This window comes from Salmo salar, chromosome 02, assembly GCF_965601325.2.
Source record: "Salmo salar chromosome 02, fSalSal1, whole genome shotgun sequence".
Taxonomy (NCBI): domain Eukaryota; kingdom Metazoa; phylum Chordata; class Actinopteri; order Salmoniformes; family Salmonidae; genus Salmo; species Salmo salar.
Genome location: NC_138292.1, coordinates 88,678,300 through 88,697,934, shown reverse-complemented (window position 1 = coordinate 88,697,934; position 19,635 = coordinate 88,678,300). Strand labels below are relative to the sequence as shown.

The 19,635-nt window shown below is 42.3% G+C and overlaps 1 protein-coding gene across 1 annotated transcript; it reads right to left on the bottom strand.

The window, feature by feature from the left end:
* Nucleotides 1-5,824: 5,824 nt before the first annotated feature.
* Nucleotides 5,825-19,034, bottom strand: LOC106591754 (uncharacterized). Its single transcript, XM_082968928.1, has 2 exons — nt 18,408-19,034; nt 5,825-9,589 (listed from the first exon to the last, which is right to left on the bottom strand). Exons 1-2 carry the CDS (start codon nt 18,772-18,774, stop codon nt 8,532-8,534), a joined length of 1,425 nt encoding a protein of 474 aa, XP_082825054.1. The 5' UTR covers nt 18,775-19,034; the 3' UTR covers nt 5,825-8,531.
* Between the last annotated feature and the right edge of the window lie 601 nt (nt 19,035-19,635).

The window sequence follows — 19,635 nt, the reverse complement described above, 5'->3', positions numbered from 1 at the left end:
CTAATATGAAGTTAGGTAGCTGCTGATATTTAATTCACTTAGCTAGCTATCTATACAGAATGTGAAGTTGGTTAGATAGCTATCTCATTTAGCAGCTCATTTGAGTTAGCCTTCAATGTAGCTAGTTAGCTAATAATACATCGTTTTTTTTAAATTTTCAAAATCTATTTACTTACTTACTTACTTGAATAGGTTCTCCCAGTGTCAAGGGGTGGCTCAAGGAAGCAGGAGAGGCAGAGTCAAGTGCAGGAGACAGAAAATCCAATCAGAATATCATCGATGTACACCACTACACCCTGACCGAGCAGGTCCCGGAGAATCTCGTACACAAAGGATTGGAAGACTGCGGGAGCATTCCTTAACCCATACGGCATGACGAGGTACTCATAATGGCCAGATGTGGTACTAAATGCAGTTTTCCCACTCGTCCCCTCCTCGGATACGCACCAAATTATACGCACTCCTGAGATCCAATTTCGTGAAGAAGCGCGCCCCGTGAAATGACTCCACCGCCGTGGCGATGAGAGGTAGTGGGTAACTGAAACCCACTGTGATAGAATATAGACCTCTATAGTCAATGCACGGGCGCACACCTCCCTCCTTCTTCTTCACAAAAAAGAAGCTCGAGGAGACGGGTGAGTTGGATGGCCGAATGTATCCCTGCCTCAAAGACTCAGTGACATATGTTTCCATAGACACTGTCTCCTCCTGAGACAGGGGATACACGTGACTACGGGGAAGTGCAGCGCCCACCTGGAGGTTTATCGCACAGTCTCGTCGTCGATGAGGTGGTAATTGGGTCGCCTTCACTTTACTGAAGGCGATAGCCAAATCGGCATACTCTGAGTGAATGTGCACGGTAGAGACTTGGTCTGGACTCTCCACCGTAGTCGCACCGACGGAAACTCCTATGCATCTGCCCGAGCACTCCTTTAACCACCCCTTAAGAGCCCTCTGTCTCCACAAAATCTGAGGGTTGTGAGTGGCTAGCCAGGGGATTCCTAGAACCACTGGAAACGCCGGGGAATCAATGAGGAAGAGACTGATACTCTCCTCATGACCCCCCCGCATTAAAATGACCAGTGGCACAGTGACCTCCCTGACCCTAGTGGTCGACTGTCTAAGGCGTGCACGGGGAAGGGCTGGTCCAACTGGACCAGGGGAATCCCTAACTTAGCAGCGACCCCACGGTCCATAATAACTCCCTGCCGCGCCTGAATCGACTAGCGCCTTAACCTGGGAGTGAGGAGAAAAACAAGGAAAGGACACTAACGCATACATGTGACTGACAGGCGGCTCTGGGTGAGGCTGGTGCAGACTCAGCTGAGATGTCAAAGGAGTGCTCTGCCTGCCTTCTGGACTCCCGGGTGAGCTTCTCCAGCACCGGTCCACAGTGTGCCCTCTGCGACCACAGGAGGTGCAGGAGCGGGCGGCCAGCAGATTGTCCAGTCGGATGGACAGGTCAATCAGCTGGTCCAGGGTGATGGTTGTGTCCCGACAGGCTAACTCCCTGCGGATGTCCTCCCTCAGACTACACCAGTAGTGATCTATAAGGGCCCTCTCATTCCACCCCGCTCCCGTGGCCAGGGTCCGGAACTCTAGAGCAAAGTCCTGCGCGCTCCTCGTCTCCTGTCTCAGGTGAAATAGCCGCTCACCTGCCGCTTTGCCCTCCGGGGGGATGATTGAACACTGCCCGGAAACGGCGGGTGAACTCCGGGTAGTTGTCCCTGGCTGAGTCCGAACTGTCCCACACGGCGTTGGCCCATACCAGGGCTCTACCCGTGAGAAACGAGACGAGGACACTGACACTCTCCTCCCCTGAGGGAGGGGGACGAACGGTCGCCAGGTATAACTCCAACTGGAGGAGGAAGCCCTTACACCCAGCGGCCGTCCCATTGTACTCCCTGGGGGGGGGGGGGGAGTTTCACCCCACTGGTACTGGGTGCTGGTTGGGGCGCAGGCTGTTGAACTGCCGCGTTAGTGGGGCCGAGAGCGCTTCGGTCCCAACTCTCCATGCGCGCCAACACCTGGTCTATGGCGGTGCCCAGACAGTGGAGCAGGGTGGAGTGTTGGGCAACTCTTTCCTCCATGGGCAGGGCTGGCGCTGAAGCTCCTGCTGACTCCATGTGATGGGTGCGTAATTCTGTCAAGGGGTGGCTCAAGGAAGCAGGAGAGGCAGAGTCAAGCACAGGAGACAGAAAATCCGTGAACACACTTTTAATAAGTATTCACAAAGTCCAAACACGCTAGGGCAGGGCGCAATAAAAACACACGCTCCAAAACCCCCAGCTGAATACTAAGCGGGGACGTAGCCCACAAAACCTCTGCGGTAAACAAAACACAAGCAGAGGTAAAACACTCGCTCCTCTAACTACCACAGTCCTAACATAGAACAATTACGCACAAAACACAACCCTACCTAGCTAGACTAAATACCCCCCCTCCCCACTAATAACTAAAACAAACAGGTGCGTGCCTAACCTAGACCTAACCAACAGAAAGTGAAACAGAGGATCGATGGCAGCTAGTAGGCCGGCGACGACGACCACCGAGCGTCGCCCGGGCGAGGAGGGGCGCCACCATTCGTCAAAGTCATGACACCCAGCCATGTGGACAACTGGAAACAGGGCAGCAAAGTTTGTCACCAGAGCGTTTTAGAGGATATTACTATTGAACTATGTACCCATTTAATAACCAGACCTTCATACAAACTTGCTCTGCTGAATTCTTGACGGAGTCACAATGGGCGGCCTAAGCGGCATCTAGTCCATCTGCTGACTGGACGCAGTTCAGTAAAATGTACATTTTATTTTCAGACAACAAGTTAAAGTGTAGGAAGCATGAGTTTTTACTCACCAGTGTAACAATACAGTGTGGTTAAAGACGTAGTAACTGAGTTGTAGCCATGATCTGGTTACCTATGAGTACAAACAGTTGTTTTTGTTTTAAATTTACAAAATTAAAATTACATTTTAAATGTTTTCTTCACTCAAGTATGACAATTGGGTACTTTTTCCACCACTGTATTTTTCTAACGATCCCTTGCGTCATGCAGCCGTTCCTCTGGTTAACCCCACTGTCTGAAACGCTCATCCAGGCAGTAGGCTTGTTTGTCATAGTCACTCTGTGTACTACAAATCTTGTGTATGCGACTTTATTGGCTGATGGGGAGGATCTCTTTTAGGGGTGTAGGGTGGAAGCTGACTCCCCGTAAGAGAGAATTCCTGTCAGTCGGCTTCCTGTATAGGTCTGTGCTTAAGCCACCCTTCCCCTCTTAATCAAAATGTCCAGATAACTTGCTTCATGTGCATCAAAGGTGAGGGTGAATTTCAGATGTTTACTGCTTGTATTGATGAAGGAGTGGAATCGATGATGTTCCTCTGCTGTCCTCTGGAATAGAAGGAACACGTCATCAATGAAGACTTTTCAGAGCCTGATGAGGTGCTAGAATGAATTGTTAGGGCTGACAATCACATTCTTCTCTAACAACCCCACGTACAGATTGGCATAATTAGATGCTATTTTTTAAACTGTAATGACCATAATGCACTGCGTGTCTACTTGTCTTGTCTGTTTCTTTTACACCTGCTATGTAAAAGAGACAGAATAATGCACAATGGTCAATGCTACTTGGGACCCTAAATCATATTCAGCAGTCATAAAGCCTTATTTACTTTAATGAACTACTAAAATTGTGATTTTTGTCAGAGAGCAGCTCTACGCTTTATGGACTGACTGATCCATTTATCCTTCCATCCCTCCTCAGCCTTCCTCTCGTCTGAAGACCCAGTGAGGGTGGAACTCAGTCAGAGAGCTGTTGAGGGACTGGTTAGGAAGAACACTTCTACAGCGAGAGAGGTGAGAGGTCACACATGGTGTAGATGGTAAATATTTATGTCTAGAAAAAAGAAACGCACACCTTTAAAGGCGAGGTGCTGGCTAGCGGAGTAGAACACTAGAAAATAAAGGAAAGCCGCACACTCTAAGAGCTCAGATGCAAAAATTTAATAACCAACGTTTCGACAGCAAAGCTGTCTTCATCAGGGTATCATCAAACACTGCGAGATGAGTCATTTATATAGTGTCAAGAGACACACAGGTGTTTGTAATCATGGCCAAGTATGGCCTAATATCATTGGTTAACTCAAATATTTAAAAAAAATGGCATACAAAGAACATACAAAAAGACAAACAAATGGATAGCATACGATCATAGCATTTGTAGTCTAAAATGTATCTAACAAACAATTACAATGGCAAAATCACAATAATCACAAGAATGGCTTCAGATCAAAGTCTACGTTGAGACCGAAGGAGCAAATGTCTTTTTTTTTTGGAAGCAAACCATCCGATTTCGTCTCTGCGTTATATTGGCATAGAACATGTCACCCTCCCGAGGAGAGGGGGTGACCTTGATAATTTATTGTTGAAACGAGAGGCTGCCTGGATCTTTAACTTAAAGACCCTTGCTCCCTTCGGTCTCAACATAGACTTTGATCTGAAGCCATTCTTGTGATTATTGTGATTTTGCCATTGTAATTGTTTGTTAGATACATTTTAGACTACAAATACTATGATCGTATGCTATCCATTTGTTTGTCTTTTTGTATGTTCTTTGTATGCCATTTTTTTTTAAATATTTGAGTTAACCAATGATATTAGGCCATACTTGGCCATGATTACAAACACCTGTGTGTCTCTTGACACTATATAAATGACTCATCTCGCAGTGTTTGATGATACCCTGATGAAGACAGCTTCGCTGTCGAAACGTTGGTTATTAAATTTTTGAATCTGAGCTCTTAGAGTGTGCGGCTTTCCTTTATTTTCAAATATTTATGTCCCCTTAGTGGTTCATCACGTCAGCAAAAGGGAATATGTTCCATCATCTATGTTTATTTACATTAGTGCAAATTGTCCACTGATATTGGTGTAATTTCTCACCCCTTTTGGCTGTATGAAAGTTAATTTCCCCTCAGACACACACATTTGTTCTTTGTTATTATGAAGGTCATTTGTGTCAAATGTATTTTCCCCCACATCTCTTTACATTGCTTATGCATATTCGGTGGCCTGACTCAAATTCCGAAGACAATGCCCATCCTGGCAGATATAAACCTAATGCAGCACATTGTGACTTTTGTGCATCCAGACCTAATGCAGCTTGGAGTGATCAGATGACAGAAGTCACATTTAGGTGCCAGGTGTAACTGAGGCCATACATGCTTCACATCCATTACTTTTAGTGTTTTAAATAATATAACTAAATGTGTTTAAGTGTTGCAGGGGCAGTCAAGAAATGGAACAGCAAGGCCACAGAACATGACATAAGCAGAGCTGTGGGAGACCAGGTAGAGACGGGGGTGGTGTTTACCACTCCACCACACCTTCAACAGGCTTGAAAAGTGGGATTGATCTGTTTGATCCATTTGTTTGTTTCAGTAGTTGAATCCTTTGACATGGGATTGATACTGATTTTCACACTAAGAGGGACCAAGAGTCTTTCGATTGGTCGGCCATTGGGTTCATATATATATCTACCTCACTATCTTTAAGCATCAGCTGTCAGAGCAGCTTACCGATCATTGCACCTGTACACAGCCCATCTGTAAATAGCCACACCCAACTACCTCATCCCCGTATTGTTATTTATTTTTGCTCCTTTGCATCCCAGTATCTCTACTTGCACATTCATCTTTTGCACATCTATCACTCCAGTGTTTAATTGCTAAATTGTAATTATTTAACCACTATGGCCTTACCTCCTTACTCCATTTGCACACACTGTATATAGATTTCTGTTGTGTTATTGACTGTACTTTTGCTTATCCCATGTGTTGTTTGTGTCGCACTGCTTTATCTTTACCTTGGCCAGATAAATTATAACTTGTTCTCAACTGGCCTACCTGGTTAAATAAGAAAAACATTTTGTTGTTGAAATCAAATCAAGCTTTATTTATACAGCACATTTCAGACATGAATGCAACACAATGGCTTCACAGGAAAAAAACAAATAAAAGACAATGAAAATAAACATATATTTAGTACACAATAAAGAGAAGACTAACAACTGAAAGACTAAAGAGCACCCTAAGGAAATTCCATTGATTAAAATATTAAATCGGATGCAATATCCAACCCAAAATATAACCTTGATTTTTAGGAGGGGCTCTGAAAGACACTGGGGGTGTCCACTGAAAGTTGACTAGTAACAACAACAAAGACACCCACCATGAGACCCTCTAAATCTGCCCAAGAAGAGACAAACAAAAGAAATACCCACACCAAATTTAAAGACAGGAAGTAAACCAAAAAGGTGGAGCAACTAAAGGTGTTGACTCTCCACATCTATCAAGACAACAGGAGCACTGGGCCAGACACTCTTAAATAGAACCTGGACCAGCTCAGGTGAAACACCTTCCCACTAACGAGATGGACAAGCCAGCACAGGTGTAACACATACTGACTAACGAGGTGACACCAATCAGTGCGTCCTACGTGCTAACGAGCTAGACGTGCTAACGAGCTATATGTGCTAAAATCCAAACCTCAAAACATAAATGGAAAAACCAAAGACTGTAACACAACAAATATATCCTATATTTTTGTTGGACGAGTTTGCTCACCACCAACAGAAAACAACTTCCATTTCACATTATAATCAACTACAATGCTTCACCTTCTACAATATAAACATGGTTTAATGGCTGTCAACAAGAAAAAACAAGAAAAAACATTTCTAAATATATATATATTTTCTACAATCTTATTTTTTGAAGAACTCACTAGCTTCTAGAACTCTCGTCCCCTTGGAACGAGCCCAAACAAAACTAATCTCCAATACGGAAAATCGTGCAGTCAAAATAAATTGCGATCCATGGCAACGCACTGGCTAAAACCAAAACACAAATCTTTTTGACTGCCCACCCTTGAGACAATCAGCAACCAAGTTGTCCTTACCACAGACATGTCTGATTTCAAGAGGAAACTCCTGCAATATCCGTAGTAACTTTCCACCTCACTGTGGAGCTTCTCTCTCTTTTCAGGGTTCACTAGATAGGCATGTTGTTGGATCGGGCCCAGTCCCCAATGTCATGCTCTAGTACATTTGGGTTGGAACATCTGAGAATGAACCCTGATATTCTAAAAGCAGGGCAACAATGTCAATATAATTGTACCCAACAATTGTCAGTTGGTTACATCAATAATTATCATTACTAAATGTTACATGAAATGTAAATATGAAATATTTGGTTGCATAGTCTTATTTTCAACGTCTTTTCAATTACATTTTGCTAGGTGGGATAGCCCCAATGTCAAAACACAGTTTTAACATGTCCAAATCAATAACCAATATGCAGATGTGATATATTGATATATATGTGATATATTGATATATATGTGATATATTGATATATATGTGATATATTGAAAACCTAAACATAAAATGTGCTAAGTACACAAACATCTGCCACAATAATCATATTATTGTATTTTTTTAAACAAGCAGCTTATAAACTGCACAAGCACCAGAAACGCTGTTGCTTTGATAAGTAGCAATAAATCACTGATATCGATTAGGGGGGAAATCAGGTTGTACGTGATGTTGAAACTAACAACAAAAAAAAACACATGGAAATGGGAGATATATTTTACCTCACTGATTAGAGGACAACCTGCAGAAGACAGTCAGCTACATTTTGGAGTGATGCATTTAAATGAAGGGGTTGCTGAACAAAGGAACACTTATTTGTCATAACTCATCGATATCATGTTGAAATCATTTGTGCGAGAGGCGGGAGAGAGGAGAGAGATGAGGTTGCACATCCTGTTAAAACTAACAGCTAACAAACCACACGGAATCTGGGAATAATGTGTACATCCCTGCTTAGAGGACAATTTGTAGAAAACAGCTAGCTACATTTTGAAGTGTTGCATTGTGATTCCAGTGCGTCACCAACGTGGTAAGTATAACACAACTCTTTTTTTGTTAGTCACTTTTTGTAAAATCACATAAATAGTAACTCTTCCAATTCAGAGCCTGGATTTTCCCCCTGAGGCTAATATCCATATCATGTTGAAATCAATAGAACAGGGGACAAACGTTTAGGGTTCTACATTGTGACATCATTAAAATACTCCTTCTACAATGTTAAAACATTCTACATTGTGACATTAATTCATTGATATCATGAAAAAACTCCTTCATGTATCAGATTCCTACGAGTGTTCTCTTGTGTACAGTCAGCTGCACAGATCGACCAAAACTCTTCCCACATTGATCACAGCTATAAGATTTCTCTCCTGTGTGTGTTCTCTTGTGTAAAACTCATCCCACATTGAGTACAGCTATAGGGTTTCTCTCCTGTGTGTATTATCTGGTGTCGAGTCAGAATGTTACATGTAATGACTGATTAAAACTCTTCCCACATTGATCACAGCTATACGGTTTCTCTCCTGTGTGTATTCTATTGTGCACTGTCAGACCACTAGATTGACCAAAACTCATCCCACATTGAGCACAGCAAGGATTATCTCGTGTGTGTTCTCTGGTGTATAGTCAGATAGCTAGCTCTAGTAAAACTCTTCCCACATTGATCACAGCTAGGAGATTTCTCTCCTGTGTGTGTTCTCTGGTGTGATACTAGGCTGTTTAGCCAAGCAAATCTTGTCCCACATTGACTACAACTATATTGTTTCTCTCCTGTGTGTGTTCTCTGGTGTATAGTGAGATAGCTAGAAGTAGAAAAACTCTTCCCACATTGAGTACAGCTAAAAGGTTTCTCTCCTGTGTGTGTTCTCTGATGTGATATCAGGCTTCTTGACTGGGTAAAACTCTTCCCACATTGGGTACAGCTATATGGTTTCTCTCCTGTGTGTGTTCTCTGGTGTCTCTTCAGACCACTAGAACGAACAAAACTCTTCCCACATTGAGTACAGCTAAAAGGTTTCTCTCCTGTGTGTGTTCTCTGATGTGATATCAGGCTAGCTGACAGGGTAAAACTCCTTCCACATTGATTACAGCTAAAAGGTTTCTCTCCTGTGTGTGTTCTCTGATGTGATATCAGGCTTCTTGACTGGGTAAAACGCTTCCCACATTGGGTACAGCTATACGGTTTCTCTCCTGTGTGTGTTCTATGGTGTGCCTTCAGACGGCTAGAACGAACAAAACCCTTCCCACATTGAGTACAGCTATATGGTTTCTCTTGTTTCTCTCCTGTGTGTGTTCTCTGATGTGATATCAGGCTTCTTAACTGGGTAAAACTCTTCCCACATGGGGTACAGCTATACGGTTTCTCTCCTGTGTGTGTTCTCTGGTGTCTCTTCAGACCGCTAGAACAAACAAAACTCTTCCCACATTGAGTACAGCCAAAAGGTTTCTCTTCAGTGTGAATTCTTTGATGTATTTTAAGTTTTACTGAGGAGTTTAATATTTTCCCACAATCAGAGCAGCAGTGAGATTTCTTCCCTGTCGGTCTCTGCAGGTGTTTCTTGAGGAGTTCTGATCTGGAGAAACTATTCTCTGCCTCGTCAGCATCATGATATTGTTGAAGCTCCCCAGAGGATCCACGATAGTCCCGTCTCTCTCCTGTGTGAACAACAAAGTCATACAGATGGTTAAATGTCCACAACAGCAGAAATCCACTGTTTATTTGAGGTAAAAAGGGGTGACCAAATCAAATCAAATTTATTTGTCACATACACATGGTCAGCAGATGTTAACCTGTTGTGGTATAAGGGGCAGTATTTTCACAGCCGGATGAAAAATTTTTCCCGATTTAAACTGGTTACTACTCTTGGCCAAAAACGAGAATATGCATATTATTAGTAGATTTGAATAGAAAACACTCTGAAGTTTCTAAAGCTGTTTGAATGGTGTCTGTGAGTATAACAGAACTCATATGGCAGGCAAAAACCTGAGAAAATTCCAAGCAGGAAGTGGCCTGTCTGAGAACTGTAGTTCTACTTTTGAATCCCTAGAGAAACTACAAATACTTATGAGTTATGTTGCACTTCCTAAGGCTTCCATTGGCTCTCTAAAGCCTTCAGAAAGCGGATTGAGGCGTCTCATGTCTCTGGGCAGAGTATAGTAGGTCAGATTGTCAGTGGACTGCCTGGTGACTAAGAGATTGGATATGCGCGTTCACGTGAGAACGCTGTTTTTTATTTTCCTCTTTGAATGAATACACTATTGTCCGGTTGGAATATTATCGCTACTTTACGAGAAAAATACCATAAAAATGGCTTCTAAGTACGGTAATGGAACATTTTGAATTTTTTTGTCTCGAAATGCGCTCCCGCGTTACCCTTTGGATAGTGATCTGAACGCACAAACAAAACGGAGGTTTTTGGACATAACTATGGATTATTTGGAACAAAAACAACATTTCTTGTGGAAGTAGTAGTCCTGGGAGTGCATTCTGACAAAGATCAGCAAAGGTAATACAATTTTTCTAATACTAATTCTGAGTTTAGTGTGCCCGAAGTTGCCGGGTGTCTGAATAGCTAGCCGTGATGGCTGAGCTATGTACTCAGAATATTGCAAAATGTGCTTTCCCCGAAAAGCTATTTTAAAATCTGACATAGCGATTGCATAAAGAAGTTGTGTATCTATAATTCTTAAAATAATTGTTATGTATTTTGTCAACGTTTATGAAGAGTATTTTTGTAAATTCACCGGAAGTTTGTGGTGGAAAATACATTTTCTGAACATCACGCGCCAATGTAAAAAGCTGTTTTTGGATATAAATATTAACTTGATTGAAGAAAACATACATGTATTGTATAACATAATGTCCTAGGAGTGTCATCTGATGAAGACCGTCAAAGGTTAGTGCATCATTTAGCTGTGTTTACGGTTTCTGTTACATATATGCTTGGAAAATGGCTGTGTGATTATTTGTGTCTATGTACTCTCCTAGCCTAATCTAATATGTGGTTAGATTAACGAGAGTCTTATCTTTAAAATGGAGTAAAATAGTTTATTGTTTGAGAAAATTGAATTGTGGTATTTTAGTAGTTTTGGGATTTCGCGCAATGCAATCCCATTGGCTGTTGGCTAGGTGTCCCGCTGGCGGAAAGGGGTTCCGCTAGCGGAACGTCTAGATGTAACAGGTTAATGCGAGTGCAGCGAAATGCTTGTGCTTCTACTTCCAACCATGCAGTAATATCTAACAAGCAATATAACCTAACAATTTCACAACAACTACCTTATACACACAATTGTAAAGGAATTAATACAAATATGTACATAAAAATATATGAATGAGTGATGCCCGAAACGGTATAGGCAAGATGCAGCAGATGGTATAGAGTACAGTATATACATATGAGATGAGTAATGTAGGGTATGAAAACATTATATAAAGTGGCATTGTTTAAAGTGGCTAATGATACATTTAATTACATCAAGATGGCAAGAAGCAGTAGATGGTATAGCGTACAGTATATACATATGAGATGAGTAATGTAGGGTATGTAAGCAATAGATGAAGTGGCTAGTGATAAATTCATTACATCAATTTTTCCATTATTAAAGTGGCTGGAGTTGAGTCAGTATGTTGGCAGCAGCCACTCAATGTTAGTGATGGCTGTTAAACAATCTGATGGCCTTGAGATAGAAGCTGTTTTTCAGTCTCTTGGTCACCGCTTTGATGCACCTGTACTGACCTCGCCTTCTGGATGATAGCAGGGTGAACAGGCAATGGCTCGGGTGGTTGTTGTCCTTGATGATCTTTTTGGCCTTCCTGTGACATCGGGTGGTGTAGGTGTCCTGGAGGGCAGGTAGTTTGCACCCGGTGATGTGTTGTGCAGACCTCACTACCCTCTGGAGAGCCTTCCGGTTATGGGCGGAGCAGCTGCCGTACCAGGCGGTGATACAGCCCGACAGGATGCTCTCGATTGTGCATCTGTAAAAGTTTGTGAGTGTTTTTAGTGACACGCCAAAATTCTTCAGCCTCCTGAGGTTGAAGAGGCACTGCTGTGCCTTCTTCACCACGCTGTCTGTGTGGGTGGACCATTTCAGTTTGTCCGTGATGTTTACTCCGAGGAACTTAAAAAAACTTTCCACCCCCTCCACTACTGTCCCGTCAATGTAGATAGGGGGCTGCTCCCTCAAGTCCACGATTATCTCCTTTGTTTGTTGACATTGAGTGTGAGGTTATTTTCCTGACACCACACTCCGAGGGCCCTCACCTCCTCCCTGTAGGCCGTCTCGTCGTTGTTGGTAATCAAGCCTACCACTGTAGTGTCGTCTGCAAACTTCATGATTGAGTTGGATGCGTGCATGGCCACTCAGTCGTGGGTGAACAGGGAGTGGAGTACAGGAGAGGGCTGAGAACGCACCCTTGTGGGAACCCAGTGTTGAGGATCAGCGGGGTGGAGACGTTGTTACCTACCCTCACCACCTGGGGGCGGCCCGTCAGGAAGTCCAGGACCCAGTTGCACAGGGCGGGGTCGAGACCCAGGGTCTCGCGCTTAACTTCTTACATCTAGATGTTCTGCTAGCGGAACGCCGCTCCAATATCCAATGATAGGGCGTGGCGCGAATTACAAACTCCTCAAAAATCCCAAAACTTCCAATTTTTCAAACATATGACTATTTTACACCATTTTAAAGACAAGACTCTCCTTTATCTAACCACATTGTCCGATTTCAAAAAGGCTTTACAACAAAAGCAAAACATTAGATTATGTCAGGAGAGTACCCTGCCAGAAATAATCACACACCCATTTTTCAAGCTAGCATATAATGTCACAAAAACCAAAACCACAGCTAAATGCAGCACTAACCTTTGATGATCTTCATCAGATGACACTCCTAGGACATTATGTTATACAATACATGCATGTTTTGTTCAATCAAGTTCATATTTATATCAAAAACCAGCTTTTTACATTTGCATGTGACGTTAAGAACTAGCATACCCCCCGCAAACTTCCGGTGAATTTACTAAATTACTCACGATAAACGTTCACAAAAAACATAATTATTTTAGGAATTATAGATACAGAACTCCTTTATGCAATCGCGGTGTCCGATTTTAAAATAGCTTTTCGGTGAAAGCACATTTTGCAATATTCTGAGTAGATAGCCCGGCCACCATGGCTAGCTATTTTGACACCCACCAAGTTTGGCACTCACCAAACTCAGATTTACTATAAGAAAAATTGGATTACCTTTGCTGTTTTTCGTCAGAATGCACTCCCAGGACTTCTACTTCAACACCCAATGTTGTTTTGGTTCCAAATAATCCATAGTTATATCCAAATAGCTGCGTTCTGTTCTTGCGTTCAAGACACTATCCGAAGGGTGACGCGCCGGCGCATATCGTGACGAAAAATTTCAAAATATTCCATTACCGTACTTCGAAGCATGTCAAACGCTGTATAAAATCAATTTTTATGGGATTTTTCTCGTAAAATAGCGATAATATTCCGCCCGGGAGACGTATCCATTCAAAGACTGAAAGAAGTAAAATGGAGTCGTCACATGCACGCGCGTGCCCGTGTCATTGTTCTCAGCCTGACCACTTTCCAAATCCCCTACTGTTTTTCGCACAGGGACTGCAGAGTCATCATTCCCCGTTCTGGTGCCTTCTGAGAGCCTATGGGAGTCTTAGAAAAGATCACGTTACAACAGAGATCCTCTATTTTCCATAAAGAGGCTATAGAAGGCCAAGAAATGGTCAGAGAGGGCACTTCCTGTATGGAATCTTCTCAGGTTTTGGCCTGCCATATGAGTTCTGTTATACTCACAGACACCATTCAAACAGTTTTAGAAACTTTAGGGTGTTTTCTATCCAAATAAAAATAATTATATGCATATTCTAGTTTCTGGGCAGGAGTAATAACCAGATTAAATCGGGTAGGTTTTTATCCGGCCGTGAAAATACTGCCCCCTATCCTAAACAGGTTAATGACGAGTTTGGAGGGTACTATGGTGTTTAATGCTGAGCTGTAATTAATGAACAGCATTCTTACATAGGTATTCCTCTTGTCCAGATGGGTTAGGGCAGTGTGCAGTGTGATGGCGATTGCATCGTCTGTGGACCTATTGGGGTGGTAAGCAAATTGGAGTGGGTCTAGGGTGTCAGGTAGGGTGGAGGTGATATGGTCCTTGACTAGTCTCTCAAAGCAGTTCATGATGACGGAAGTGAGTGCTACAGGGCGGTAGTCATTTAGCTCAGTTAGCTTTCTTGGGAACAGGAACAATGGTGGCCCTCTTGAAGCATGTGGGAACAGCAGACTGAGATAGGGATTGATTGAATATGTCCGTAAAAACACCAGCCAGTTGGTCTGCGCATACTCTGAGGACACGGCCGGGGACAGCCTTGCGAGGGTTAACACATTTAAATGTTTTACTCACCTGGGCTACAGTGAAGGAGAGCCCGCAGGTTTTGGTAGCGGGCCGTGTCAGTGACACTGTATTGTCCTCAAAGCGAGCAAAAAAATGGTTTAGTCTGTCTGGGAGCAAGGCATAATGGTCCGCGACGGGGCTGTTTTTTCTTTTGTAGTCCGTGATTGACTGTAGACCCTGCCACATACCACTCGTGTCTGAGCCGTTGAATTGCGACTCCACTTTGTCTCTATACTGACGCTTAGCTAGTTTGATTGCCTTGCGGAGGGAATAGCTACACTGTTTGTATTCGGTCATGTTTCCGGTCACCTTGCCCTGATTAAAAGCAGTGGTTCGCACTTTCTGTTTTGCGCGAATGCTGCCATCAATCCACGGTTTCTGGTTGGGGAATGTTTTGATAGACGCTGTGGGTACGACATCACCGATGCACTTGCTAATAAACTCGCTCACCGAATCAGCGTATTCGTCAATGTTGTTGTTCGCCGCAATGCGGAACATATCCCAGTCCACGTGATCGAAGCAATCTTGAAGCGTGGAATCCGATGGGTCGGACCAGCGTTGAACAGACCTGAGTGCAGGTGCTTCCTGTTTTAGTTTTTGTCTATAGGCTGGGAGCAACAAAATGGAGTCGTGGTCAGCTTTTCCGAAGGGAGGGCAGGGAGGGCCTTCTATGCATCGCGGAAGTTAGAATAACAGTGGTCTAGGGTTTTGCCCTCCCTGGTAGCACAGTCGATATGCTGATAGAATTTGGGGAGCCTTATTTTCAGATTAGCCTTGTTAAAATCCCCAGCTACAATGAATGCAACCTCAGGATATGTGGTTTCCAGTTTACATAGAGTCGAATGAAGTTCTTTGAGGGCCGTCGATGTGTCTGCTTGGGGGGAATATACACAACTGTGAGTATGATCAAAGAGAATTCTCTTGGTAGATAATGCGCTCGGCATTTGATTGTGAGGAATTCTAAGTCAGGTGAACAAAAGGACTTGAGTTCCTGTATGTTGTTATGATCACACCACATCTCGTTAATCATAAGGCATACACCCCCACCCTTCTTCTTACCAGAGAGATGCTTGTTTCTGTCGGCGCGATGCGTGAAGAAACCAGGTGGCTGTACCGACTCAGATAACGTGTCTCGAGTGAGCCACGTTTCCGTGAAACAAAGAACGTTACAGTCTCAGATGTCTCTCTGGAATGCTACCCTTGCTCGGATTTCGTCTACCTTGTTGTCAAGAGACTGGACATTGGCGAGTAGTATGCTCGGGAGCGGGGCGCGATGTGCCCGTCTACGGAGCCTGACCAGAAGACCGCTCCGTCTGCCCCTTCTGCGGCGTAGTTGTTTTGGATTGCCAGCTGGGATCCGATCCATTGTCCTGGGTGGTGGTCCAAACAGAGGATGCGCTTCGGGAAAGTCGTATTCCTGGTCGTAATGTTGGTGAGTTGACGTTGCTCCTATATCCAATAGTTCCTCCCGACTGTATGTAATAAAACCTAAGATTTCCTGGGGTAACAATGTAAGAAATAACACATAAAAAACAAAATACTGCATAGTTTCCTAGGAACGCGAAGCAAGGCGGCCATCTCTGTCGGCGCTGGAAGAGAGAGTACCCATGAAGTTATACAACAATTGACATCTGTTAAATGATTTGGCAAGACTATCTTAAGACAGTCATGTTGTTGAAACTCTAAGCAGTGTGCCAGACGCCTTTTGGCCTCCAATATAGGCCCCTTTCTGTGATTGCTAAAATTGCAGCGATGCACACGCAATTTGGTTGTAGAAACTCCTCCATTCTAATGAGGAAACCGATAGTTATGGATGTAGTATATCTGGTAATGAGGAAACCACTAGTTATGGATGTAGTATATCTGGTAATGAGGAAACAGCTAGTTATGGATGTAGTATATCTGGTAATGAGGAAACAGCTAGTTATGGATGTAGTATATCTGGTAATGAGGAAACCGCTAGTTATGGATGTAGTATATCTGGTAATGAGGAAACCACTAGTTATGGATGTAGTATATCTGGTAATGAGGAAACCACTAGTAATGGATGTAGTATATCTGGTAATAGGAAACCACTAGTTATGGATGTAGTGTATCTGGTAATGAGGAAACCACTAGTTATGGATGTAGTATATCTGGTAATGAGGAAACCACTAGTAATAGATGTAGTATATCTGGTAATAGGAAACCACTAGTTATGGATGTAGTGTATCTGGTAATGCGGAAACCACTAGTTATGGATGTAGTATATCTGGTAATGAGGAAACCGATAGTTATGGATGTAGTATATCTGCCTGGAGCAAAAATGGTGAGCAAAGATTATTGTTTTTCACAATGTATTCTGAATATTACAGCGCAAGATCAGGAGTGCTACTCAAGGAAACTCACATTAAGCTCTGTGTCTATTCACTAACTCACCACCGTGGGGGAAAACTCATAGGCTGACAGCAAAAATAGCCTCCATTTACTGGTTGCATATGAGTGCATTTCACACTACTTGTGGATTATAATTGTAAGGCTCGTTTGAATGTCCTGATTAATATGTTTGTGTTATTGTCGCAAATCATCTGCTTTACACTTAAAAAACACTTCAACCAGTAAAATGCTCTTTGGCTAGCTTTGTCATCAGCCTGACAATGAGGGTTTGTCCACTAAGTGTTTAACAAATTGGCCCATAACTTCACCTAACAATAACATAGACCTACTGTAGGAACCATAACTTCACCTAACAACAACATAGACCTAGGACTATAAATCATTTAATATTTCAGGTGAAACATGGAAATTAAAATATCTTTGTCATGACATTTCATAACCTGATCACCAGATAATTTTGTGAATAATCCCACTAGGCTACTCTGTAATGTGTTTTCATTGTAAATGTCCTAAATAAAGGAAAATAGTTACGTGGTTTGTACAATAGCCTATCCATCAAGGAACAGATCTCTACACATTATGAGCTAAGTATCTCTGTGTCCAAACAGACTAACGAGACCCTACTGTAAATCAAGCAGACAATAACACATTATAAACATAAATTTGTTAGCGATGTTGGATCCAACGTGGAGCACGGCATAACTGTCTTTACCAGAGTAATGAATGAAGAAGCACTTTGGTTGTTGTTGCATGTTGTGATGTTTGTCATGTGACTGTCATTCAGAAAATGATTTCCTGGATCAGCTGATGATAGTTGAACATGTGACTGTAACTAAACAGCTACAGTATTAAGTATTATGTGTAATTATTGAAGAACTGCGTTAATGACAGTATCGATTTGGGTGTTGTCAATAAAGTTAAGGTGACTCGGGTAGAACCATTGGATTTAGCAAACTCTGAAATGATTTAGGATTTCTGTGCCCATGAAAACTGTTTTCCCAGCGTAACATAAGGAGACACTAAATGTTACGTAGTTAGAGAGCATTTCAGAGATCTGAATACAAAAAAAACTGTCCTAATAGGACAATAACCTAAACCACAAGGCCAAATCTACACTGGAGGAACTTACCAAGATGACATTGAATGTTCCTGAGTGGCCTCGTTACAGTTTCGACTTAAATCGTCTTGGAAGTCTATGGCAAGACCAGAAAATGGCTTTCTAGCAATGATCAACAACCAACTTGGCAGAACAGGAAGGATTTTAAAAAGAATAATGAATATTCACATGAAGATCAGTCGCCTATTGGATGACATCACGATTTCCCACCAAGCCATGAATGCCTTACTATGACATCACTCACTCCTTCTAGTTTGCAGTTGTCAAACAAAACACTCTTTTTTTCAAAACGAATATATTTCCCTTTAGTGTGTTTATACTTCACTGTACTTATATACTTCTTTTCAACAGGAAAGGTTTAAAAAAAAAATCACTGGAGGACGTCATGAACAATTCCGACAGTACAAAAACATATTCAAGTGTAGAATGTCATTTTAAAAATCACACATTAGTTCAACAACTTCCGAGTTTGTGTCCCTGTTTTATTAGATAGTACTCACTGTATTTACTGGTGTTAATCAGATCAATGTCCCTGTTTTATAAGATAGTACTCACTGTATTTACTGGTGTTAATTAGTTCTCCAGTCTTCTCTTCTTCATCCTCCTCTAATGTGACAGTAATCTCCCCCTCTTCATCCTTTATTCCAAAAACGTCTTCATCTTCTTTCACTTCATCCTCCACTCCAAAAACTGCATCTTCCTCCTTTTCTTTCACAGTAACATCCTCTTCCTCTTTCACTCTGAAGGCGTCTTTCTCTGTAACGTCTTTCTCTTCTTCTTCTTTCACTGTAACAGCTTCACCCTCTACTTGTTTTTGTATTGTAACAGCCTCCTCTTCCTCCTCCTCTTTCACCAGAGCTTCTTTCTCCGTCCAGCAGACCTCCTCTTCTTTAACAGGAGGAGAGTAGCTTAGTGAACTCATGGTCGGGGATAATAGCTAGCTAGCATTAGCGACTAGACTAGTGCTAACTTAACCAGCCAGCTAGCTGACTTACAACGTAAATATTAAATTAAATGGGGGTAGCTAGTTGTTTCAACCTAGGTATATTTAAATCCTAGTGGCAATTAAACCACGAAATCGTATAAAGAAGTTGAATGTTCCGACTTTGTTGGCTAGCGAGCTACCGAGGTGGCTGCAGTTGTTGAAGAAGCGTTCCGTCCACTAGATTATACGTCACACTAGAAACATCGGCTGAAAGACACATATCGCCATCTGCTGTCTGGAGGGATGAAACGCTGTTGAGGAGGGAAAACTTTTTTTATTCTTCATGTAATTATAATATTATAAAGCAGTTTAGGGAAACGTTTTTTCTCTCTCCATTAAATATGAATATTATATCAACACTTACAAAGAGCAACAAGTGTTGTTTGATTAGTTCAGATTTTTTATGAGAATTTAAAACAAACTTAACCTCTACTTCACATCTGTATTTCTGATTCAGTCAAATAACTAGATATCAAAATAAGCACCTAGTTATTGATACCCTTGATAAAGATGAGCAAAAATTAATGTATAAAATAAATAAATAAACTTTACCCACTACCAGGATATTTTAGCCCAAAACCTGGTTACCTCTGCTAGGAGGCTGAAACGTGGCCATAAGTGGATCTTCCAGCAAGACACATCAACATCCACAAAGAAATGGTTAACGGGGAACAAAATCAACATTTTTCTATGGCCATCTCAGTCTTTGGACTTGAACTCCATTAAAAATCTGTGGTTTGAATTGAACAGGGCAGTCCATAAGCGCAGACGAAATCAATCAAGGACCTGGGGAGATTT